The sequence below is a fragment of the Hemitrygon akajei genome, chromosome 3 (assembly GCF_048418815.1).
Source record: "Hemitrygon akajei chromosome 3, sHemAka1.3, whole genome shotgun sequence".
In the NCBI taxonomy this organism is placed as follows: Eukaryota; Metazoa; Chordata; class Chondrichthyes; order Myliobatiformes; family Dasyatidae; genus Hemitrygon; species Hemitrygon akajei.
In genome coordinates this window covers 123,815,668-123,841,239 of record NC_133126.1, presented here as the reverse complement: position 1 = coordinate 123,841,239, position 25,572 = coordinate 123,815,668, and the positions used below count along the sequence as shown (strand labels likewise).

Below are 25,572 nucleotides of genomic sequence, written 5' to 3'. Positions count from 1 at the left end.
TAATTCCTTGGTATTTAATCTATCTCTAGTCTGTGAGGATTTGATGTATTGGAGATTGTTTTTAGTGACAATATAAATACTAATAAATATTCAACACTCAAAGTGAATCATTTCTATGATGGACAACCTTCCTATTTTATGTCAAGAAGAGGGACTAAAATCTCACTGATGGAACTGAGCTTCCTCAAACTGCAGGGTGACTCGACTAAAACTCAAGATTCAACATTGTTTAGTATCAGTTCCTGTCCACAAGCGTGAAGGAGAACAAAATAATTGTTACTGCAGATCCGTCGCAGCACAAAAAAACACAGAAGATAAAGGACACAATAACAATTAAATATCACAATAAATATAAATACATAAGGTAATTTATAGACGTAGATTGATTGCATGTACATGAAGTGACGCTCGGTACAGAAGTGCCTGTATATAAGGTGACTCTGACAGGAAGTGATTAAGTAGTGGTGGTTGGGGGTTGTTAGTGAGTGGAGGTGCTGATCAGCCTTGCTGCTGAGGGAGAATAACTGATTTTGAGTCTAGGGGTTTCTAGCGTGGATACTACATAGCCTCCTCCCTGATGGCAGTGGGACAAACAGTCCATGAGCACGGTGGGTGGGATCCTTCATGACCTTACTGCACCTTTCTGTATCTATGTCCTTGATGGTGGATAGGCTGGTGTCACTGATGCATATGGCAGCTTTGACTATTGGTCGTAGAGCCTTCCTGTCTACCACTGAGCAGTTTATTTACCACAAAGTGATGCAGCTTGTTAGGACGTTCTCTACTGAGCATCTGTAGAAGGACAGGAGTATGGATGTGCAAAGTCCAGCTCTCTTCAATCTCCTCAGAAAGCAGAGGCATCGGTGAGCTTACTTGACTGTGTAGGATGTGTTCTGGGACCATGAGACTTTGTGCGTGATGTGCACTCCCAAGAGCTTGAAGCTGCTCACAGTTTCTGCTGCTGTGTCACCGATATAAAGTGGGGTGCGAGTGCTGAGTATTCTTCTGAAGTCAATAATCCCCTTTTAGTTGACATTAAGGAAGAGCCTCTTTGCCCGACACCAGGCCTTGAGCTCTTCCACTTCCTCACTTCTCATCGTTGTTGGTGACGACCCCCACTGCTGCTGTGGCGGTTGAGACGGTTACCCGTATTGAGGATGATAGGGAGGGCGGAGTGGTTTACTACAGGGAAACAATCCATTTCAAATTTCAACTGTTTCATATATTTTCTTACCTGAACAACACATCTCCCAGCATTCTGAAAGGTAAACAAAAGGTCAGTATAGAGTGGACTTGACATTTCTGGATGAGTGCAGTCACAACAATCTTAGCACACCTTTCATTAAATTTCAGAGTTACGAAGCAAGAATGGTCTTTAATGAAAACCAGCTTTCTGTCCTTTGATGCCATCTACAGTTCCTAATGACCTTAGGAATGCAGCCGACATAATCAAAGACCCCTCCTATCTCAGTCTTCACCCCCTCCCATTGGCAGAAGTCACTAAAGATTCAGAACAACACACACAAAGTGCTAAAAGAACTTAGTGGTTGAAGCAGCGTTTATGAATGAAAATGAGCAGTCGACTTTTCAAGCCTCGACCCTTCATCAGGACGCAGCCACTGAATGTTTATTTTCCTCCATAGCTGCTACCTGACTCCCCTGAGTTCCTCCAGCATTTTGTGTGTGTTGACCCAGACGGTCAGCTTCTGTTGTCTCTCTTGTGTCAAAGATTCAGAACGTGTACCAGCAGGCTCAAGGACGGAGGAAGGGTCTCGGCCCAAAACATTGATAGTCTATTCATTTCCATAGCTGCTGCCTGACTTGCTGAGTTCCTCCAGCATTTGGTGTGTGCTGTCAAGGACAGCTTATACACCGGTGTTATAAGGTTCTTAAATAGACCTCTTCTATGATAAAGCTGTAATCTTGTGGTGAACTACATATACCTGTCTGGACACGCCCCCTGCTGACTGCTCCTGTGGCTCCTCCCACAGACCCCTGTATAAAGGCGATTGAGGCCTGAGCCCGGCCCTCAATCTCCAGGATGTAGTATGGTGGTCAACTACTGCTTGTTCTTTCTTCCAGTCAATAAAAGCCGATATCTCGCCTTTACGTCTCAGAGAGAGTTAGTGATGGTGCATCAAATCTTGATCTCTCAATTTGCCTCATCGTGATCCTTGCACCTTAGTTATCTATCTGTACTTCCTCTGTAACTGTAACACTTTATCTTGCATTCTGTTATCTTTCCCTTTTGTACCACCTCACTGTACTTATGTAAGGAATGAGTCATCAGGGTGGCATGTAAACAGAGGTTTTCACTGTATCTCAGTACATAATAAACCAATGACCCAATACCAACTAAATCCAGGCTTAATGTTTACGCATTTGGCCTCTTCTTCACTGTGAGATACTCAGAGGTAGGTAGTGGGGGCAGGAGGAGGAGGAGGAATTCAGAGGTAATAACTAAATCCAAGTTGAATCAGGCTGTGATCACCGCACCTATGTTTCCTGGGCAAGTCCTGCATCCCAACAACTGGATCTGTGCTTTAAAGTGACAACACAGTGCAGGTCCCCTACCAAGCTAGTGACTTCATGAGCAAGGCCCATCCTCCAGTTTGGAAGCTGGATAGAGACAGTAGGCAGTTCATTTAATGAGGGTGGGGCGGTTACCCGTCCTACGACCAGGCGCTAATCTGGTTCTGCCTTTCCCCTTTTCTGAAGGTAGGTGAAGTACTAGCAGCAGTGACCTGGTACAAGTCAGTGAGTAGCTGAGTTTCACCCTGGGCAGAGCACGAGCCCACTGAGGCCCTGAGAAAGATTTCCTTTTCTTTCAAATACTTCCTTGCTCTTGGTGTTGGCTTGGGTCAGACCATGGGACGTTCTCCACTGAATGGAAAGAATGGAGTTTATAGCCTTTGTGAAACCAACACTCCCACCCCTCCCTCACTGTCTCTCTCTGCTTTATGGCAAAGCAGATGAATTGCCGAGCTGATTATAATTTTTCTGATGAACAATCACAGTTTAACCCTTCACCCTATTTCTCTGTGCAACAGACGCTACAAAGTCCCATGTTATTCTAAGTCCCCTGCAGCTGAAGTTGTTCATTCCCTGCTGTCTCCAGTGGAACTGCAATCAGATAATTATTTTACTATCAAGTTAAGTTTTGCAGGAAATACCGAAGCAAAATGAAATCTGCAATATGTTGTTACTGGAGGAGTGAGCACTGTGGAAATTCAGCAGCAAACAAGATGCTAGAATATCTCAGGCAGCATCTGTAAAGGGAAATGAACCGTCACCTATTAATTTCCCCTCTACAGATGCTGCCTGACCCACTGAATTCCTCCAGTATTTTGTTTATTACTCGAGGTTCTCCATTTGCAGACTTTTGTGCCACCACTGTGGAAGTTTGCATTGTCCCATTCAGGAAAACAATAGAGCACAAGGCTGAATGTCAGATACATTGGAGATGAACAAAATTACTAAGGCTAATTTATACTGTAAGCTTCAGATTCATGGTACATTTGATCTGTATCTGTGTCTGTTCCTCACATTCCTCCCCACTGTGAAAAGGTCTCAGATTCATTTCACATTTTAATTCCATTTCAGTAAAATGAGACAATTGGGACCTACAGTCCAATTATTGGTGAGTTCTTTGGAGTTCTTGAAAAAAGGAAAGTTTATTAGACAATCTTGAAGAATTCAGATCAAGAAAACGAAGAATCACAGCTGGCATGTGAAACTTACCCAGAAACAATTAGCTTCACCTGAACTTTATAGGAAACAAGAATTCCCCAAACTTCCCGATCTATTCCTTCCTTTAAGCTGGAAACAGAATGTAACTGTGTTAACCGGTTAGAGGAAGAGAGATAATAAAACCAAACAGTTATATATAAGACCACAAGTTATAGGAACAGAACTAGGCCACTCGGCCCATCGAGTCTGTTCCACCATTTCATCATGGCTGATCCATTTTCTCTCTCAGCCCTAATCTTATGCCTTCTCCCCATATCCCTTCATGTCCAGACTATGTGTGGGGAAAGAATATGGTAAATAAAATTAAAACATGATAGCGGTTGGAGAAAAGGAAGTTAAAGTTTAAGGCCAATGACCTTCAATAATTAGAATGTAGGTACAGCAGCAGGGAAAGGGAAGAAAAAACAGGGATGGCTTGGAAAGAGATGGAGAGATTAAATAGTGAAATGCTGAATCAAAATGAAAAGGGATGAGAATGTGATAAGTAGATAAAAGATGGGTCTGCAGTGGGTATAACCTAAAATTGTTGAACATAGATCCAAATTTTGTCGGTTGCCTAATTGTGTATGGGGTCTGTGGTCGTTTAACTGATTGCCTTTCCTGCTTGTGCTTGATTGACATGCCCATGGACTTTTAGGACCTTTCTGCCTTCATTCTTTTTCCATAGTTAAACTCAGAATTTCACTGTCTCCAGAGCTAATTAGAATGTGTTTTGGAGCTAGCACTGTATAGCTACTTCTACAACATACAATTGTTTGAGTTAACTCTACACTGAGATTGTGAGCTTGCAGAACTGGCTGATAATTCCTGGCTGCTTACTTTAGGACTCTTAATGATTCACTTTCATCAGGACATTCAAAGAAGGGAACAACTTGCATCATTCAGTTTTATCAATTCCCTCACTCTTGAAAATTTCAAATAAGTTATCTTGGTGTCTTTCTCTCTAACATAAAGACTTGCTGTTTAAAGGAAGTCAACATAGTCTCCTGCCAATGTATCAGAAGAGGGCTAAAAATGTACACAAAGTGCTAGTGATCTGACGTGACTGAATTTCCAATCACCTGTGAGAACAGCAGCATAAGTGGTTAACACAACGATTTACAATACCAGCGACCCAAGTTCAAATCCTGTCACTGCCTGTAAGCAGTTTGCATGTTCTCTCCGTTTCATGGGTTTCCTTCAGGTGTTCCAGTTTCTTCCAAAGACATACCGGTTGGTAGGTTAATTGGTCATTATAAATTGTCCCTTGACTAGGCTAGGTTTAATTCTGGGGATTGTTGGGCAACGTGGCTTGGAAGGCTGGAAGGGGCTACTTCACACTGTATCTCAATAAAAGAATAAAAATCAGCAAGAGTCATGAGAGGAGATGAGGAAATCAAAGGGAAAGGCATGATTCCTATGAAGTGGGTGTTGTGACAATCGATGTGCACGTGTCATGCTGCATCTTATGTGCATTTGGAGCTTTGAATGGCTGTGAGGCAATACCCTTGTCCGACAATGTGAGAGAGTGAGTGACACATGCAAGTCATCAGCTTAAGGAGCTTGTATTATATCAGAGTGCCTTTAGCATGAGGGATACCTCTTATATAATACAGTCAGAGAAGGTCATCATCACTTAAGGTTTTGGCCTCTCACCTTTTCTAAGATGCATTTTCAGATGCTGGAAGGTTTACTTTCACAGAAGTTCCATTTGCAATACAACACAGAAATACACAGTTATCGAGTTACAGAGCTATATAGCATGGAAGCAGGCACTTGGCCCAACTTGTCCATGCTAACCAAGCCCACCTAACCTAATCTTATATTTGGCCCATATCCCTCTAAACCTTTTCTATCCACGTACCAGTCTAACTGTGCCTTAAATGCTGGCACTGTACCTGCTCAACCACTTCCTCTGACAGCTTGTTCTATGTATTCACCAAACCTCTGTGAGAAGAGTGTCGCCCCTCAGGTCCCCTTCAAATCATTCCTTTCTCACCTTGAAACCATTCCCTCAAATCTTTCATTCCCTTTCCTTGCGAAAATGACTATGTTCACATCTCTCATGTCATATGATTGCTGGCACAAACACGGGCTCCCATTCATTGATTCAGATGTGTCCCACCACTGCTTATGAATATTCCACAACTTCTGAACAAAATATATGATTGTGTCAGTGCAGAAACATCACAGCGGTTCAGAGCTGATTACACCGCATGCGGCTATCCTGAAGAGGGGGACTCATGCAAGTCTTGGGCTTCTTAGCCAATAGGGTATAATGCCCGTATCAAGCATGGACAATGCACAACAGTCTTTTGATCTTTACCAACATAGCAAGACTCACATTAATATACATAGAGTCCTTACCTAGAAGAAAGGCAAATTTGGCATAGAAAGGAGTGCAATTAAGATTTGTTAGACTCATTTCTGTGACGGTGGGTTTACCCTGTGAGTAGATGAGGCCAGTGCCCTCTAGAATTTAGAGGAATGAGAAATAATCTAATTGAAAATCTGCAAAATTCTTGCAAGGTTCATCAAGGTGGATGCTGGGAGGATGTCTGCCCAGGATGAAAAGTCTGGAACCAGGGTCGACAGCCACAAAACAAGGGGCAGGCCATCTGGGATTGAGATAGGGAGAAGTTTCTTCACTTTGAGATTAGCAAATGGTTGGACGTGTCTACTCCAGAAGGGTGTGGAGGGTTCATTATTAAATTCTTTCAAAGGTGAGAGTGACAAATTTCTTGACATTAGAGGAAACGATGATTGAGAAGGAAAATAGCGCAGAGGTAGAAGATCACCCTAATGACCTTAATGAAAGTTAGAGACAGCTGAAGGTTCAGTTAGTCTACCCCTGTTCCTTTATGGGTTTGTGTGCTTACAATAAAATGAAGCAATTGTGATGATGACCAGGTGCAAGCACCAAGTTCCTCATACAAGCATAAAGTGTTTTATAAAGAAATGACTCTTTGAACTTTTAACCCATTGCCCATGCGGTACGCAGACCTTCTGAAAAGAATATGCATCGTACATGGTGGTAGAAGCCAAGTTGGTGTCCTCGTGTCTGAGTTTTCCATCCAGGGCCAAGCCATGCTTCTCACGGTTATTGTCAATTACGGGATAGAGCGAGTAGACCTTGTTCAGAGTAGAACCTGGACTGATCTGTTCCCTGAGCAAGAATGCACGTATCAGTACAAATAACATGCAAAGAAATACAAACCATTATAAAGGGTTGCACGCCACTTTAAACACCCCAAGCAGTCATGATCCCATCCATCAGAGTTAGAAGCAAATGATAAATATTGCAAAAGGAGCCTGTAAGCATCCTATGCATATCCACCAAACATCCCTTAACCTGCAGGCGTCTGAAGTACTTTTCATGAACACCTAATATTTATTGCAATTCGATCTGCAAAAAGGATTCAAAAAACCCCTCAATCTAAAATTTCCTGATAATATTTATACATACAGGAGTGAAATATGAACATAAGCAAATGATATTTTGCAAAGGAGGTTCATAAAATATAGCACTCATAACCATTTGTTCAAAAGTCAATTCATCCAAACAGTCCCTTCCTTCAAACTGAATACCCCCTCAGTTCAATGGGCTCTTTATCCTGTAACCGGATTTACAGGGACACTTAACCCTTGGTTAAAGTTACCTTTTAGGTTTCAGATTGGCCAATTTCAGATCAATTCCTGACTCTATTAATTGATGATGGATTTATGCAAATGAATTTAAGCAGTAACTTGTACGTTTTCCCTTCAGCAGAGCCCGTGCGTCTGACCAACTATGTTTCTAAAGGAAGCGGAGGTCTCTGATATTTTAATTGTGATGTATTTTAGGATGAAAAGTAAAACTTAGGAAAGCAGATATAGGAAACGAGGACAATGGGCAGAATGGAGTTACGTGTCTGGCAGTAGTGATCTTAGGGTCAAATGTATCCAACAAAAACTCAAGAGCAGTTGAAGTCATTACGGCATAAAAGGAGGTCATGAAGCCACGGCCCACAGACCCCCTGCATAATGGCATTGGTCCATGGCATAAGAAAAGGTTGAGAACCTCTGATTTAACCATCTTTCCCCGTTGCCCTGCATGAAGTTTTCAAATAAACACAGAACATCGAATAGACCAGTACAGAAACAGGACCTTCTGCCAATATTGTCCGTGCTGCAAATTAAACTTATCCCCTGCCCCCTCCGCCTGCACAGAGCCTCATTCCTTCTATTCTCTTCCTGTCCATTTGCCTGTCTTAAAGGCCACTATCATATTTGCACCCCTGCAGCGCATTCCAAGAGCCTGCTGCTCTGTGTGTGAAAATCACAAATCTCTTTTAAACTTTCCCACTCCTACCTAAGTATATGCCCTCTGGTATACACTATTTCTACCTCAGTAAATTTACCCTATTACTCTATTCTATTGATGTCTCTGACAGTTTTCTATACTTCCATCAAATTAGTCCTCAGCCCCCAATGTTGTGGAGAAAACAGTCCAAGTTTGTTCAAACTTTACAATAATACACAACTTTAACTGTGAATCATGTTACATACTGAAATAATTAAAATTTATTTGGACGAGTTCTGATTACATCCAGCAATTCCCATTGCTCTTCAGGGAATGAATAGTTTTTTTGTGAATGTGGAGGCTTTGAAAATGTGAATTCTTGGAGGCTTTGAAAATTCCTCATCAATTCCCATCGTTCCAGAAAGGGGGTGAAGCCAGGACTATGCCAGGAAGCAGTATTAAACACAGGGTATACTGACAGAAAGTTGCACTTACTCTGCTTCCTGTTCAGCCACTGCCTGGCTGTACTTGTCATGTGAGTACAGGACCACATTTGAAATCTGATTAGCTGTGGGCAAAGGCAAAGCAATTAATATTCTCTGAATACCTCAAAGAAACTTCCTCAGGCTCAAGGGCGGATGTGGCTCACATTATGTGTGAATAACGCCAGGCTTGTCAAGAAAGAGCTTTTACAGAATTAGGTCATTACAAGCTCGCTAAAACTACCGAAGAAACTGAAGTAGTTACGGCTAAATGCAGAAATCCGAGGTGCTAATTTGCTCTCAGGAAGGCCTACACGTTCCCATTGTCACTTACCAGGTGGACACAGAAAAACTTTAACGCACAGCGTGTTCCCAAAGCCGCTTTAAGGAAGTGTAACTGACTCCCTGGAGACCTGAGAGTCTGGAGCAACAATCGGCAGAAGGTGCTCAGTGGATTGAGCAGCCTCTGCAGAAGGAAAGTTCCACCAGCAGATTGTTTGTTTCGCCTGATAATCTCTGACCCGTGACCACTCACAGTTGTGAAGCAGCATTTAGATGATATCTGGCAGCTGGGATCCATGCATCAGAGGCAGACAGACACCCCACAGTGGAAATATATCACACCTCAAATTTCCTCAACCGCCCATCCCACTGGCTGTCACTGCCCCATCTGTGGAAGAGTTTGCCGTTCAGCAGCCACCTCAGAACCCACAAAACACTAGCAGCAGAAAGTCAACCTTGAACACATGGGACTGCTAAAGAAGGATGTTGGTGAGATGAACTGGGGACTAAGGCTTAGGCCTACTCTGGCTGCTCTGGGAGCAGATCTGGGACTCAGGCTGGTTCAGGATACTGTTGGCTTGCTTCTATTGTTTGTATAATGTTTTTTTTCCCCTCTCTCTTCCCCTGCACAGTGTTTTTTAGATTTTTTTAAATTAGGTTATTCAGGTTTCTTGTTTTGTGGCTGCCTGTGAGCAGACAAATTTCAAGGTGTATAATTTATACATTCTTTGGTAACAAATTTGCTTTGAATCTTGAATCTTTTGAAAAAGACATTTAACGTGTTTTAAATCATCAGTTTAGATACAAGCTTCAATTGATTTGACTTTATTTCTTATGTCCTTCACATAATGAGGAGTAAAAATCTTTACGTTATGTCTCTGTCTAAATGTGCAATGTGTAATCATAGCAATTTATAATAAATAGAACAGTCAATGTTACATAGAAATACACTCAAATCAGTGTGAGTTAATCAGTCCGATGGCCTGGTGGAAGAAGCTGTCCCGGAGTCTGTTGGTCCTGGCTTTTATGCTGCTGTACCATTTCCCAAATGGTAGCAGCTGGACTAGATTGTGGTTAGGGTGACTCGGGTCCCCAATGATCTTACAGGCCCTTTTTACACACCCATCTTTGAAAATGTCCTGAATCACGGGAAGTTCACAACTACAGATGCGCTGGGCTATCCGCACCACTCTCTGCAGGGTCCTGCGATTGAGGGAGGTACACTTCCCATACCAGGCAGTGATGCAGCCAGTCAGGATGCTCTCAATTGCACCCCTGTAGAAAGTTCTTAGGATTTGAGGGCCCGTACCAAACTTCCTCAACCGTCTGAGGTGAAAGAGGTGTTGTTATGCTTTTTTAACCACACGGCTGGTGTGTATAGCTGTTACTGCAAAATTTCATGACATACTGTATGTTAGTGATAATAAACTGGATTTTAATATGATCTTACAACACGGTTCAGAAATTACCCAGGTCTGCTTTCCACAATGGATGCCCTGAGGGGCTCAGAACCAGAGCAGGCTGAGAATAGGCCTAAGCCAGTAATCTCATTGTGAAACGTGGTTATCCAGTTCCATCTGGATCCAAATTCCAATACATCAGAAGTATTTTGCATTTAATTTAGGGCATACAAGTAAGTTTTACTTTGATACAAATCCTGGTTCCAATGTCCTGTTCTGTTTCCCTACCTGTTATTTTGAGCCTCTTCACAGTCTTGTTGGAATGGTTGATCACCTCAACACTCACTTGAACTGGTTCACCATGGTAAAAGATCTATTAAACAGTGCATTTTAAGTCAGGAGAGTATTTCATGAAGATAATATCTGGCAAACCACTGTGCTAACTTTACAACATCAGACTGAAGAATTGCTTCCTGAAATCACTCCCGCAGAGACTAGTTATTGGTTTGTATCTGTGTCACATTCTTCTACAATTATAGCTTAACTCTATGGGTAACTTTTCAATTTCTTACCCAAGTACCTTTTGAAGGGTAAGAACCTAAATCGTTCATATAAAACAATTCTCACATAGCTAGACAATTGTGTAGGCAACAGAAGAGAAGTTGCCCTGGCCAATAATTTCAGAGAGGCTCCTCACGTATTCTCTCTGCCAAGTTTATTTTTAAGAGGCCTGACAAGTTGAATGACTTCAGAGAGGCAGTGACAACCCCAGGGAGCCCTGTCAGGTTTAAACTGATAGAGTTGGGATAGGGGAAGTGTAGAGGTGGGGGTTCTCTGGGGTGGGGTCAGTTAGGTTGAGGAAATCCTGTGTACACCAGAGTATGGAGATGTGAATAGGAATCAAAGGGATAGGATGAGTATGACAAATTACTATCATATAATTATAGTGATAAAGCATGAAAACAGGGCCTTTGTCTCACTGGCACCCAGAGTTACACCAATCTTACTATAACCTATTTCATTCTGTCTAAATTTCAATTAACTCTCTCCCAAATTTAATGGTAAGATTCTTGGCAGTGTGGAGGATCAGAGGCATCTTGGGGTCCAAGTCCATACGACACTCAAACCTGCCGCGCAGGTTGACTCTGTGGTTAAGAAGGCAAACAGTGCATTGGCCTTCATCAACCGTGGGATTGAGTTTAAAAGTCGAGAAGTAATGTTGCATTATATAGGACCCTGGTCAGAACCCACTTGGAGTACTAGGCTCAGTTCTGGTCACCTCACTACAGGAAGGATGTGGAAACCATAGAAAGGGTGCAGAGGAGATTTACAAGGATGTTTCTTGGATTGGGAAGCATGCCTTATGAAAATAGGTTGAGTGATCTCGGCCTTTTCTCCTTGGAGCAATGGAGGATGAGAGGCAACCTGATAGAGGTGTTCAGGATAATGAGAGGCATTGATCGTGTGGATAGTCAGAGGCTTTTCCCCAGGGCTGAAATGGCTGCCACGAGAGGGCATAGTTTTAAGGTGCTTAGAAGTAGCTACAGAGGAGATGTCACAGGTAAGTTTTTTATACAGAGAGTGGTGAGTGCCTGGAATGGGCTGCCAACGGCGGTGGTGGAGGCGGAAGCGATAGGGTCTTTTAAGAGACTCCTGGATGGCTACATGGAGCTTAGAAAAATAGAGGGTTATGGGTAAGCCTAGGTAGTTCTAAGGTAGGGACATGTTCAGCACAGCTTTGTGGGCCGAAGGGCCTGTATTGTGCTGTAGGTTTTCTATGTTTCTGTATCATCTACATGCTTGTATACAGTGATCAAACAACCTCATTTTTGGGTTGTGGGAGGATACTGGATCACACAAAGAAAACAGCCGTGGTCATACGGAGAGCATGCAAACTGCACACGAATCTTGTGAATCTGAACTCCAATTTGTCCCAGGCAATGGGGATGGAATTCTACCCAGCTAATATATCCCAGTCTATCTTGTTCCCAGGAGATCCAAGTTTTAATCTAGTCACCTCCACGTTCGCTGAGAGTGAATGCACTCCCTTCTAGATATTAAATAGAATGCCAGAACATTAGAATGGTGTTTCTGTTCCCAGCAAAAAGGTGACTCTGATTCAGTTCAGGGGAGCTGAATCCAACGAGCTGTTCTTTCATGCTTGAATGTACAATGCTTCTATCTAGTAGTGCATAGAACACTGGGAGGTTTCTGTGCTATTATTTGACTGTTACTACTGAATGTTTTACCTCCACCTGATCAGGAAGAAAAAACACTCTTAAAAACATTAGCAAAATGAACCTGGCAGTTTTGACCTCAGCTTCATCTCTCCAGTTGCCAGGGTGAGGCATGATTGACCGAACACTCACCTCTTTATTAAGTGTCACTTCCAAGTGAAGAGGTTTGTCTGACATGAGGAACTGTCTGCTCGTTTTGGCCATTGGCTGAAAAATTGGTTTATCCGGAGCATACTGCACTTTGCGGATAACCATGGTCACAGTACTCCTGGGAGAAGAAAGTATGAGAAAAATGGATGAGCCGAGACAACCAATAGTGGCTTAATAGTGTTGAAACACTTTACCATTGCTATAAGGTTCTATTGCTTAGATCTACAGGGTGCCCATATATAATTTATGGTCTTATAAGCAAAGGAATAAATGGATTAACTGTAGGTGTGCACTAGCAGAACTCATGGTTACAACTGATCCAGTGCCAGCAAGTGTGAACTAGCTTGTCTTGCTTATGGGACCTCAGAAATTACAGACATCTGAACACCCCTCCTATTGGCAATGACCACCACCGTCAGGGAAGAGAAACACTCCACGTAGGAAGGCAGATATCCGGCTTTTAAATGCAAGTAAGATCCTTTTTCTCCCTCGGAACTAGTGTCACTTTCTGCATTTTTTATGTATTTCAGTAAGGATAAGAAAACAATGTCAAATACTTTCTGTGTTTGGATGAATATTTATTTACTTTTTGGAGATTTTTTCATCGTAGCTGCAACTCTTCGCACAGAATGCGATGACTTGAAAGTCCACTCCACAGCACTGCGGAGAGAGCATATTCAGATTAGTTTATGGTCACGTGCACCAGAGTGTAACAAAGTTCCTGGCTTGCATGAAACTCACAGAGTAAACAGTAAACCTGCTGTTAATAAATGCAACAATAAATACAACAATGAGGGCAAGTTGTATGTATAGTGGAGGAAAGACAAGCAGACTCCTGGAAAAATTAAGCCCTGAAGCCCCAGACTTCTGGCGAGGATGAGCTTTGAGAGAGAAATGACTCATGTGGACAGGCTTCACTGTACGTATGAAGAACTTGTCAAAGGGCATCGAATGAAAGTGTACAGCCACAATTTTTAATCTGTTAAGACTAAGCAGGTAGACAAATCAAATGCTGGAAGTTAGCCTATTAGCATGGTTTTATTGGCCATAGTCTATATGTGAAAGGTTTGATCATCATTCTATACGGCACAGAAACTGTTATATAAAGCCTACTTTGTCCATACTGACTGTCAATTATCTGTCTATACTAACCACATTTATCAGGGTTTGCACATTGCTGATTTGTGCTTGTCTAAATATTTCCTAATTGTTGTCAGAGTACCCGTTTCCTCCTCAGGCACTGCAGCCCAGATTCCAGCCACCATCTTCCTCAGACCCGTTCTTATCCCTTCTCGTAAACCTATCATCTCTAATTCTATATACCTCTGCTATGGCAGAAAGTATCCTACTCTGTCAAAGCCTCTCATAATTGTGTACACCTCTATGAGGTCCCGTCACTCCAACGACAACAAACCCAGCATATTTGTTAAAACACTCTACCCGTACAACAGCCAGGTGAATCTCCTCTGCAGCCTCCACAGTGCAGTCACATCCTTCCTACAATGTGGTGAGTGGAAACAGAACACTGAATTCTACTTGTGGCCCAACCACTGTTATATAAAGTTGTGCTTAAAATCTATGCCTTGGCTAATAAAGGCTGGTATCCTATTTTGCTTCTTCACCACCTGATCTATATGTGCTGTCATCTTCATGCACTCATGGACTTGTACACTAAGCTCCTCAGTTCTTCTTAAGGCTCTACCATTCATTGTATATGTCCTGCCCTTACTAGTCATTCCAAAGTAATGTGTACTTTTCATAAATAAATTCCATCTGCCATATCTTACCAATGAATCAATATCATCATGTAACTACCTACAATACTCCTGACATTAGTGCGTTTTGCAGACTTACTCATCATATCTTAAATTGTTCATGCATATGACTAACAGTAGAGGCTGATTTATACTTCTGCGTAGGCTCTACACTGTAGCCTACGCAAGTGGCCTACGCTGTTGCGAGTGTTTATACTTGTGCGTTGGTGTGTCTGTGTCGCTCTGCAATTCACCGCCAAAATGCTACTTGGCGGTGGGGTTTCTATGCCACTGTGCTGAGTTTCTTCAAGTACTTCAAACAATGGCGACTGAAACTGAGCGCATCATGTTGGAGTTAGAGCTAATAAATGTTGAACAAAAGTTACTTCTATTGAAATTACTGCAATGCAGAAAAGAGAGAAGAAGTCAGAGGAGATGGTGTGTATGACCATTGAACGGATTGAGGCAGAAGGAGGGTGAATTTTCTGTGCTCAATTTGAAAATGGCGGAGAAGAGGAAGCAATGGGAAATGCGACGCTACCAAGTGGACCAATCACAGTTGTTGCGGTCTGCATCGCCACAACGCGTAGTTACATTTTTGGGGAGGTGCGCATCAGGCTGCAGTGTAGGGTACAGTGTAGGTTACACAGCTACGCCGTACCTACAGTGTAGATTCAATGCAGAAGTATAAATTGGCCTTAAGGGTCACAGCACTGATACAAGTGCACACCATGGGTCACAGACTTCCAATCACAATGATAATTCTCCATCGTTACCCACTGTCTCCGATCATCAGTCCAATTCTGGATCTACTTTGCCAGCTTGATCTGGATCCCATCGGCTCTAACTTTATGGGATCGTCCTGTGGGGGCGTGCCATCATCTGATTGTCGAAAGTTGCTTCCATTGTGATTGGTTAGTTTTGAAACTGCAGCTGCTTTCCTCATTGTTTAGCTGTCTGGTGTCCAGTTTTAAATATCCCAGGTATATAAAATAGCAGGTGGAAGTGGCCTGCTCTCTTCTTCCTATGCTTAAGGCAAGGATGCACATGAGCATTGGGAAGATATGCTCTGTGCACACTTTTAACTAAGTACGCTTGTTGAATAGTCAGCTTTGTAGTTTCTGTCATTTGAGGAATGTAAATGTTTGTTCAAATTTTTACTGTTTGTAAATAAACGATCAATACACCTATTTGAAGTCAGTGCATTTCCTATCTCATTTGCTGGATCCACAAACCTGATTCAACATTACAGGGACCTTGTCAAGTGTCGTTCTGAAGTCCATGTAGATGACAGAGACTCGGAGTCATACAGCACGGAAACAGGTCCTTCATCCCAATTTCTCCATGGTGATCACAGCATCCAAGTAATTCCAGTTGTTCACATCTGGTCCCTAACCCACCAAGCCCTCCCCTCCAAGTACCTATCCAAATGCCTCTGAAATGTTGCACTTGTACCTGCCTTGACCACTTCCTCTGGCAGCTCCTTCTAGCTAGTCACTTCCCTATCTGTAAATAAGTTACATCTCTGGTCTCTTTTAAATCTCTCCACTTTTATCTTGTATCGGTGGCCTCGAGTTTTGGACCCCCCAACCCTGGGTAATAGACTATGATTGTTCACCCTAACCATACACCTCATGATTTTATAAACTCATGCTCCTGCTCTCCATGGAATAAAGATTCAACATATCCAGCCTCTCCCCTTAACTCAGCTCCTCTAGTCCAGACACCACACCCTTGTAAATCTCTTCTGCACCCTCTCCAGCCAGGCAGTGTTTTCCTATATTAACGTGACAAAAACTATGCACAATGCTTCAAATGAGGCCTCACAAACAAGTTGTAACTCCAATATAATGTCCCTACTTGTTACCCTTCTTGAAAAATGTACCGTATTTGCTTCCCTCCAGTCATCTGGAACCTTATCTGTGGCTAGTGAAGATTTAAAACTTGTTGCAAGGACCCCGGATGTTCCTCCTTTGAATCCCATAGCAGCCTGGGAACTGGCCCGGGAATTTTATCTATCTTTAAGCCCACTAAGACAATGAATATAACCTTGTTTTTAATGATAACATGTGTGAGAATATCACCTCTCTCCTTTGGGGATCAGACAGAAAACACCTGATTTGATTTCCATCTAAACTCATTTAAAATATGTGTGTTTACATGACAGATTGAATTCCTGTGTTCAGCTTGGCCTTGCACTTGGGAAAGGAAGAGGAATTTACCTAATGATACATTTAAAAGCCTGGTTTTAAGTTGCTGTAAAGGCTTCAAGGCCCCAAGGTAGTAACAGAAGCTTTCAACCTCTTCTTGGAATACACCTTTTTATTTGTCGTCTTTGGAGCAGCAGAATGATTTTCATTGTGTATTTCAATGTTTAAAATGGAAACCTGTGTTTTAGGATATATATTAGACTATAGGACATAGAGTAGTGCAGGACACTTGGCCCACAATGCTGTGCTAACCTTCTAAACTACTCCAAGCTCAATCTATCTTACAGTGTTCTCCAGAAGTTGTGGGAAATACATCTGATTCATTGGCCTCAGTCTTAGCAAGGCTAAGATCCACAAGGGCTGTGTACATTGTTCAAAATGTGAGTGGAGACAATAGGGGAGTTTAAAAAGTTAGGAGCAGTAAATCATCTGCCGGAGAAACTCATGATAGACAATCTGCTGGAGAGACTGATATTTAAGACGATGTCTTGTGTGACTTGTGCTAAAGAAATCAAGAAAATCTTCATTGTTGCAGTTTAGGATGATCCCTTTCCAAAATTCTCATTTTCACACCCTTCTCAAATTTGGCTATTCTTAAAATGTTGTCACCATCTCGTCTTCCCCACATGAATGCTGTGATTCTCACTGATTGGTCCACCAAAGTCAAAAATCCAATTAGAAACAGGGGTTCAGCAAGGACACACACACACACACACACACACACACACACACACACACACACACACACACACACACACACACACACACACACACACACACACACACACACACACACACACACACACACACACACACACACACACTATAGCCTTTCAGGGTTTCAAGTCTAAGAGGGTCCAGATCACTTCTTGCATGAGTTGATGTGGTGATGATGAGGAAGTTCTATCCCCAGCACACAGTTACACTCCATCATGTGAACACCCAACACGAAACGCCTGAAACAGTGTTTCCTGTTCTGAGCTCCAGCATGGCAGAGATCACCATGTAGGCGGAGGAAACGATTCATGAATGTTTTTCAAAACCTCTTTACAATAAAACCTCCAGGCCAGGGATGTGGGGAGCACAAAGAACCTGAATGAGCAGCGGAGAGACATCCCACCTCACAAACTACTCACCTGCCCACGCTTTTCAGACACTTACTGTGGTTCACACATTCATTGCTCTACAATCTATAATGCTGCTGTCCTCGGCCAGTGGTTCAGCCTGCACGACCTCCATCCCTGCAGAGGATCCTTACAATGTTTTCCAGCAGTATTCAGCTTTACCAAAGTAACTAATGCAATTATTCCTTAAAGGGTTAAAAACAAGTGAGTGAAATGCCTGTAGCAATTGACCCCTGACCCTTGCAAAAACACTTTAATCCTCACCTTGTCAATTTCATTTGGACCCAGTTGCAAGGTTATAGAGCAGGGCAGATAGTCTGGGAACTGTCAAGGGAGGAAAGAGAAAAGTTAATAGTTTGAGAAACCCCTTCACTTCCATGGTTTTTAATACACTCAAGAACAGTTAACAACAACATTTTGCATGGCTAATGTTATGCCTTTATTTACAGACTGTAAAGACAAGCCCAGGAATAACTAACAGGTCAGTAAGCCATAAACCAGTAGTGGGAAAGGGAATCTAAACAGGATTTTTGCATTTAGAAAGGCAAAGGCGTATTAGGGACAGTCAGCATTAGGGACAGTTCATGGGGAGATCATGGGCCACAAACTTGATTTTTGAGGAGCTGGCAAAGAGAACTGATGAGGGAATCCCAGTGGATATTAGCTCCATGGACTTTAGCAAGGCCTTTCACAAGATGGAAGCTGGTCCAGGAGAATTGACCACATAGGAAACAGGCTGAGAAAGCAAAATGACTTGGTAGCAGAGTTTTGAAGAAGTGTCTCGGCCCGGAACGTCAACTGCTTGTTCATTTCCATGGATGCTGCCTGACCTGCTGTGTTCCACTGATCCATAGTAATGTTACCTGGACTGACCGGCTTGCGTTATAAGCAGAGATTGAATAGGCTGTGACTGCTTTCCTTGGAACAGAAGCTGAAAAGTGACCGAGATGTTTATAAAATTACCAGGGATGTAGATAGATTCTTTATTTCAGGGTAGAGGAGTCTATATGTGTGGTGATATCACGTGCAATGATGTGCCAGTACATGATTGGACAGAGCACTGAGCATGTGCAGGATTGCTAGAATGTTCCAGCACATGGCTGATTTAAGATATGTTTGTTTATTACCGGAAAAAAAAGTTCTCTATTTCTTCCAGAATATGATTCTTCATTGTTAACCCACAGTACGTTTAAACATAACATAGTGTCAGAAGTGGTTCTGGAAGAATAATATGGGAGAATCAAGAATCGAAGATAATCGAAAAAATAAGAGAAGAAGAAAAAAAAAGTTTGAACTGTAAACAGTAAAATGGAAGGTTTACAACCCCCACCAAAACTTCAGCTGGCTGGCAATGTAGCTGAGAATTGGAGGATATTCAAGCAACAGTTTGAACTGTACTACTCAATGATCGATTATGAAGAAAAATCGGAAAAAAACAAAGCTGCGCTTTTGCTCTATGTAATTGGGAATGACGCAGTAGAGGTATATAATAATTTTGTCTTTGAAGATGGAGATAATTTCAATTTAAAGTCAATAACAGACAGATTTGAAGTATTTTGTATACCTAAGCATAATTTAATGTATGAGCGATATAAATTCTTCATATGTGCGCAGAGAGCTGTTGAAACAATTGATCAGTATGTGACTGAGTTAAGAAAGCGTAGTAGAACATGTGAGATTTGATTGCTCACAGACTCATTAAAGATAGAATTGTTTGTGGCATTCGAGATAATGCCCTGAGAGAAAGGCTGTTGAGAGAGCAAGATATAAATTTTGAAAAAGCTTTGGCGCTTTGCAAAGCTTCTGAGACTGTGACGTTGCAGGCTGAAGGGCTTTTTGTTGAAAACTGCAATGTAAACTCTGTATAAAGGTGAGAATACATCAAGAAATATACGTTATAATACGTCAACAAAACTGACAGAGAGCAAGACAGCATTGGAAAGAAAAAAGTCATGTGATCGCTGTGCGCGGGAACATCATCCAAATCAGTGTCCCGCATATGGCAAAATTTACAATGGCTGCAGTAAGATTAATCATTTTGCACGCTGTTGTAAAAGTAGAAAGAAAGAAAGAAAGAAAAGAAAATGAAACAAGTAAATGCTGTGCTTGAAGATGAACTGAGGAATTTTATATTGATGTGCTTTGTGAAAATAAACAAAGTAAGAATGACTGGACTATTCCATTGCAAGTGAATCAAAACAATATTCTGTTTAAACTTGATACTGGAGCACAAGTAAACGATCTTGCAGAATCTGAGTTTAACGCTTTAAAGCCAAGACCGAAGTTACATCAGATGAATATAGAAGTGACTGGTTCCAGTTAAAGGAACATGCGTGGCAAAGGTATCACACAAAAATATTGTGCACATGCTTTTATTTGTGGTCGTGCTAAAAAATGCACAGTCAATTCTGGGTTTATCTGCCTGTGAGAGACTTAATTTGGTGAAAGAGTTTTAGTCCTGGATAGTGACACAGACTTGAGGTGACAGAATGTTACATTACAGTCAGCGGAAGGTGATGTAACTCGACTGCAGGGCCAGCTCACGGAAGCAAATGCTGACATGGAGAATATAAAAGCAGTAGCTGCAGTGTCTGAGACAACCAAACAGGAGGCAATTGATGATATGAAAAAGCAATGGCAGGAGGAGGTTGCTTCAATGCTAGTGATAATGAAAGAGACACTGAGAGAACATGAGATTCAATTTCATCACCGTCCAGAGCAAGGACGCTCAGAGTGGGCACGATATAAGGAAGAAGTGAAAGCACAAGTGAGAAGTTTTATTCAAATGAAGTCTCAACATAGAAAAAAGAGATTACGCAGTTAATGAATTAGATGAAGAAAAGAAGATTTGTATTTCATTACAAATGGAAGTGGGATGTGAATTGACTGATGTAAGGAGATCAGTCAATTGAGGATACAAGATAAAATGAACAGTCTGCTTCTACAAACGTGCAACCAAAATGGCCAGATTTCATCAGAATCAGCCCTGCTCTCTTTCTTCCTGGCCCTGTGCTGTACCTCTGAGATATGTTTGTGGGATGCTGACCTGTCAACATGACTCAGAGGTACAGCAGCATACCGGTCAGCGTTTCCCCACTACCATTGCACAGAGCTAGTCAGGGTTAGCGTTAGTGTAGCCCACAGTCACATTCAAGGATGGCAGATTTCTTTCCCGGGACTACATTCGTGACCTGGAATGGTTTTGATATGAATCCAATGGTTTTCAGGTTACTATTACTAACAATATTATCTTTTTCTCATTCCTAATTTAGTTACTTACTTGCTGCCTGTTTTGCTGCTGCCGTTTAGGGCAGCAATGAAGTTCCTCCATCTCTCTCTGTCCTCGGCATACTTTTCGCACATAGATATAGAAGGATTCTTCGTTTCCATAACAAAGTTTTTTTTGACCAATCAAGGTTGTTAGCACTGAGCTGAAGCCCCTGATGAAGGATGGGCGGACCACTCTTAGTCTGGCCTCTACCCTTTGACCCTACCAAGAGCCCAAGCACAAGGCCCTGGTGCCAGCCAGCACAGTTCTCTGGGTCACTGAGGCATGCAAGCCTCCAAACCACGACATAGCTTTAAACCCAATCTCTAAATCTGTGTTTCAATAACTTCATCACTGTTGCTCATTAAACTGGTTAGTTGATTTTCAAGATGTTTTAAGGAATGTTTAAATCTTCTGCTTTGGCACCCCATTATAAGTCAGTTTTAATATAATAATTCTTCACAGTGTCCAATTAATGAGTGTCACACACAAGAAACTGCCTCATAATGAGTCAACCTGAACTACAGAAACTTCCTGGTAATTTACCGTGCTGAAAAGCAGACATGCCATGAAATGTTATAAGGTAGGCATAACTCATTAGCTCCTCGCTTGTCCGGGACACAGAAGGGAAGGGAGGTGAAGGGAGAATGAAAAGTACCTGAAAACAGAATGGATAAGCTCTGTCTCCAAATTTCCTTGCTAAACGTTCTTGGAGCTTGGTGTGGGGTTTAGGCTTTTCACCTGATGGTGGTGGATAGACTTGAACTGTGGTCATGTACAGATCCCTTCTGAACTTCAACCCGCAAACATCGATGTCCTCTCGTCCATAGCGGAATGCACAGAGCAGCCTGCAAAACACTGAAGTGAAGGTCCAGGAGTAATAGACAGGTTCTGTTCTGGAAGTTAGGCTATAGGAACTTAAGGTCTTTCACCGGCTTTGATGGTGTAGGTCTGCACGAGTCAGTTCTGTGAATTTTTTACGTGTGGGTTTGGTGACACAACATACTAAGTCTCCTTTGGTCTGAGTTCATAACTTAAGCAGTTGAACTGAGCGTATGTGGAGACGTGGCGGAATAAGTGACAAACACTAAGTCCGTGCGACACTGTGTGAACGATCGTGCAAGTGCGCGTAAGTTTGCAAAGATGTATTTGTGATACTGTGTGTTAGTTGAGCATGTGAACTATGCACAGTGAAGCTATGTGAGGCTGAGAATGTTTATATGGCTGTAAATATCTGTGCAAAATAAAGCACATCTCTGATTAGAACAAACCTCTTATGGAAATTCAACGGGAACATAAGTAGTCCGTTTACTTGTTTGAAATATTCAACAGCGCTGGATGTCTTACCTTTTCTATCTTTTATGTAGCCTGTGTCCAATACAAGCACACCATCTGAAAAATAATCAGATAAGATCAATCACCAGAGTAGGTCCTGGCCACATTGTGTGGTATATCCTTCACCATTCTTTGAATTAAGCACTTTAGTGTCATCTATTGCCTGTGCTAGGCCTGGATCTTCCACAGTCCATTGCAGAAACACAATGTGACTTATCCAACAGCAATAGCGACCTCCAGCCTCCCATCAGCCAACCCCAGAAGATTGTGGTGTTCATCTAACACCATCAGAGAACCTGGATTTTCCATCATTTAGCTTCAAGGCAACACTAATTCTCATACCAGTCCTGAGTAGTATAGGCTGGTATCAGCGCCAGTCCAGTACTGCTCATGTAGTAGTTAACACCAATTCAGGACTGCTCATGGTGTAGTAACACACAATATCTTGCAGTGGGGAATCAAAAATATTTCAACAGGTGACTGGAGAGCTTGATAAGTTTATAGGGAGTGGTCATGGAGATGATAGACTCCCAAGGGAGTCTTGGGATAGACTCCCAAGGACAATACCAAGTTGTGGGCATTGGGGCAATCACTAGTAATGACATTAAAGTAAGGTTGGTGCTCTAGCCGTGTAAAGGCCCAGTTAAGGTTGGCACTTTAGGTTATGCCAAAGGAAGCCTCAGTATCCTTTTCCTTTCCCCAAGTCTTCGAGGCTCCTGATGGCTGCAGGCCTTCAATGTGTGGTAGGATATCTTATGAGGAATGACAAAATGTATACTTCCGACCATTTGGCATCAGAGTTTGTGCTGAGCAGCTGTGCAGCAGGATGGCAGGATGGCAGGTGCTGCTACATCAAGCCCAGGTTCTACCCTGATCTCGGGTGCTGTGCGTGTGGGGATTGCATGTTCTCCGTGTGCTTCTATATATTTCCTCTGTCTGCTCTGGTTTCCATAAGAACAGAAGAAACAGGAGCAGGAGTCGGCCATCTGGCCCGTTGAGCCTGCTCCGTCATTCAATAAGATCATGGCTGATCTGGCCATGGACTCATCTCCACCTACCTACCTTTTCCCCATAACCCTTAATTCCCCTACTATGCAAAAATCTATCCAACCTTGTCTTAAAAATATTCACTAAAGTAGCCTCCACTACTTCATTGGGCAGAGACCTCCACAGATTCACCACCCTCTGGGAAAAGCAGTTCCTCCCATCCCCATCCTAAATCTATCCCCCTGAATCTTGAGGCTATGTTCCCTAGTTCTAGACTCACCTACCAGTGGAAACAGCTTTCCTGCCTCTATCTTATTTATCCCCCTTCATAATTTTATATGTTTCTATAAGATCTCCTCTCATCCTTCTGAGACTTCTCAAAGACTAATTACTACAGTGGGTGGATGTCAGAGTAACCTGGGGCATATGAAAGAGAAAAGGTTGGAGGGAAATAGGTCGGCCATTAGGACTGCTCGAGAACCAGCCGACTCAATGTGTCATGAGGAGATCTGAAAAGAGCCTTCTTGCATTTTCAAAATAACTCAGATCAAAGTATGCTAAATTCCCAGTTTGGTTTAGTGATCACAATCAATATATATATAACTATGATGAATGAAGAAAACTGCAGTCCCACTGACAGAAATCAAAGCTTTCAAATCTATACAACAGATTCCCCAAGTAGCCTCTCTGTAGCATCAGGGCAGTTCAAGTTTCCGGAGCATTCTGCCTGCTTCTCAGTACTTCATGATCCACGTCCCCTTTCAGTCACTACAATGACTTCTGGAAATAAACACCACAGTCATTTCTTTAAAGATCAAGCTGGAGAGGTTGGTGCAAGTTTATATTTATTTATTTAGAGATGCACCATGGAACAATGACCAATGAGCTTACTAACCAGTACATCTTTGGACTGTGGGAGGAAACCAGAGCACCCGGAAGAAACCCATGTAGTTCTCAGGGAGAATGCACGTTTTCCTTACAGATGCCAAATTCTGGATCATTCCAAGCTGCAATAGTGTCTCACTAACTGCTGTGCTACCTTGGCTCACTGATGCCAAAGGATCAAATGCCAAGCCATTTTATGTGAGGGTAACAAAATTATTAAGGCTGGAAACACTTTCTTTGCCATGATCAAAGAACCAGAGGGTGGAATTTTCCCCCCTCCCCCGCATGAAACAAAGAGAGCACACATACCCACAGGATCTATATGGCTGACGTGATCCACAAAGTCTCGTTTGCCCAAGTAGACAACGATCTGTTAAAGGAGACACAAGATGCTCAATGACTGAAACATGCACTGTCAACTGTATCCTCCAACGATGATGACAATCCAAACCAAGGAAGCTGGAGGTATGAACGGGTCAGCCCGCCTCCCTGGGAGACAAACAGTTGACCCTTCAGGTAAAGGGCTTTGCGTTAGGACTGGACAAATGAGAAAATAGTGTGTTAAGTTGTAGGGAGGGGGCAGGGTGAAAAGAACAGGCAAATTGTCTCTAACTGGGTGCTAATCAAAGCTATCAAAACAATTTTTTAAAAAAACTGGCAGTTGGAGATAAAAAAGTGGAAAGGAAGAAGTGGAAAGATGAGAAACATAGAATTAACTCCCGGGGTTTTCAACATTCTTGGATGGAAGATGAGGAGTTGTTTCTCAAAATAATATTGAGCACCTCACAGCAGAACCTTCCATTACATGATATCGGAGGAGGCAATGGAACAGATGTCAGAGTGGTAGTGGGGTGGAAAATTACAGTGATAGGCATTGGAAGTTTAGGGTGACTACTGTGAACTGAAATGTAACGATGTATACTTGTTCCATCTGTATCACCATTTTACCATTGTGGTTTTTAAGGTTAGATTGACATTTACAGAATAGAGGGCCTGAGAAATATCTGGAAAGAACAACAACAGAAACTGATGCTGGAAATCTTAAATAAATACTAGATTACTCAGCAGATTAGGCAAGATCTTTCCATTCCCAGTTCTAGAAAACATAGGAAACCTACAGCACAATACAGGCCCTTCGGCCCACAAAGCTGTGCCGAACATGTCCTTACTTGAGAAATTACCTAGAGTTACCCATAGCCCTCTATTTTCCTGAGCTCCATGGACCTGCCCAGGAGTCTCTTAAAAGACCCTATTGTATCCGCCTCCACCATCACCGTTGCCAACAGCCAATTCCACGTACTCACCACTCTTTGCATAAAAAACTTACCCCTGACATCTCCTCTGTACCTACTCCCAAGCACCTTAAACCTGTGCCCTCTCGTGTTAGCCATTTCAGCCCTGGGAAAGAGGCTCTGACCATCCACACAATCAATGCCTCTCATCATCT

The 25,572-nt window shown here is 42.4% G+C and overlaps 1 protein-coding gene across 1 annotated transcript in view; it reads right to left on the bottom strand.

The window, feature by feature from the left end:
- Positions 1-3,737: 3,737 nt before the first annotated feature.
- Positions 3,738-25,572, bottom strand: part of LOC140725367 (beta-arrestin-1-like) — a 33,819-nt gene continuing 11,984 nt past the window's right edge. The window contains exons 3-12 of the mRNA XM_073040766.1: positions 24,435-24,495; positions 22,266-22,310; positions 21,577-21,776; positions 17,915-17,974; positions 13,149-13,222; positions 12,545-12,680; positions 10,464-10,548; positions 8,507-8,579; positions 6,758-6,895; positions 3,738-3,819 (exon numbers count right to left, since the gene is read on the bottom strand). Coding sequence (XP_072896867.1) covers positions 3,738-3,819; positions 6,758-6,895; positions 8,507-8,579; positions 10,464-10,548; positions 12,545-12,680; positions 13,149-13,222; positions 17,915-17,974; positions 21,577-21,776; positions 22,266-22,310; positions 24,435-24,495 — 954 coding nt within the window. The remainder of the gene's footprint in view (positions 3,820-6,757; positions 6,896-8,506; positions 8,580-10,463; positions 10,549-12,544; positions 12,681-13,148; positions 13,223-17,914; positions 17,975-21,576; positions 21,777-22,265; positions 22,311-24,434; positions 24,496-25,572) is intronic.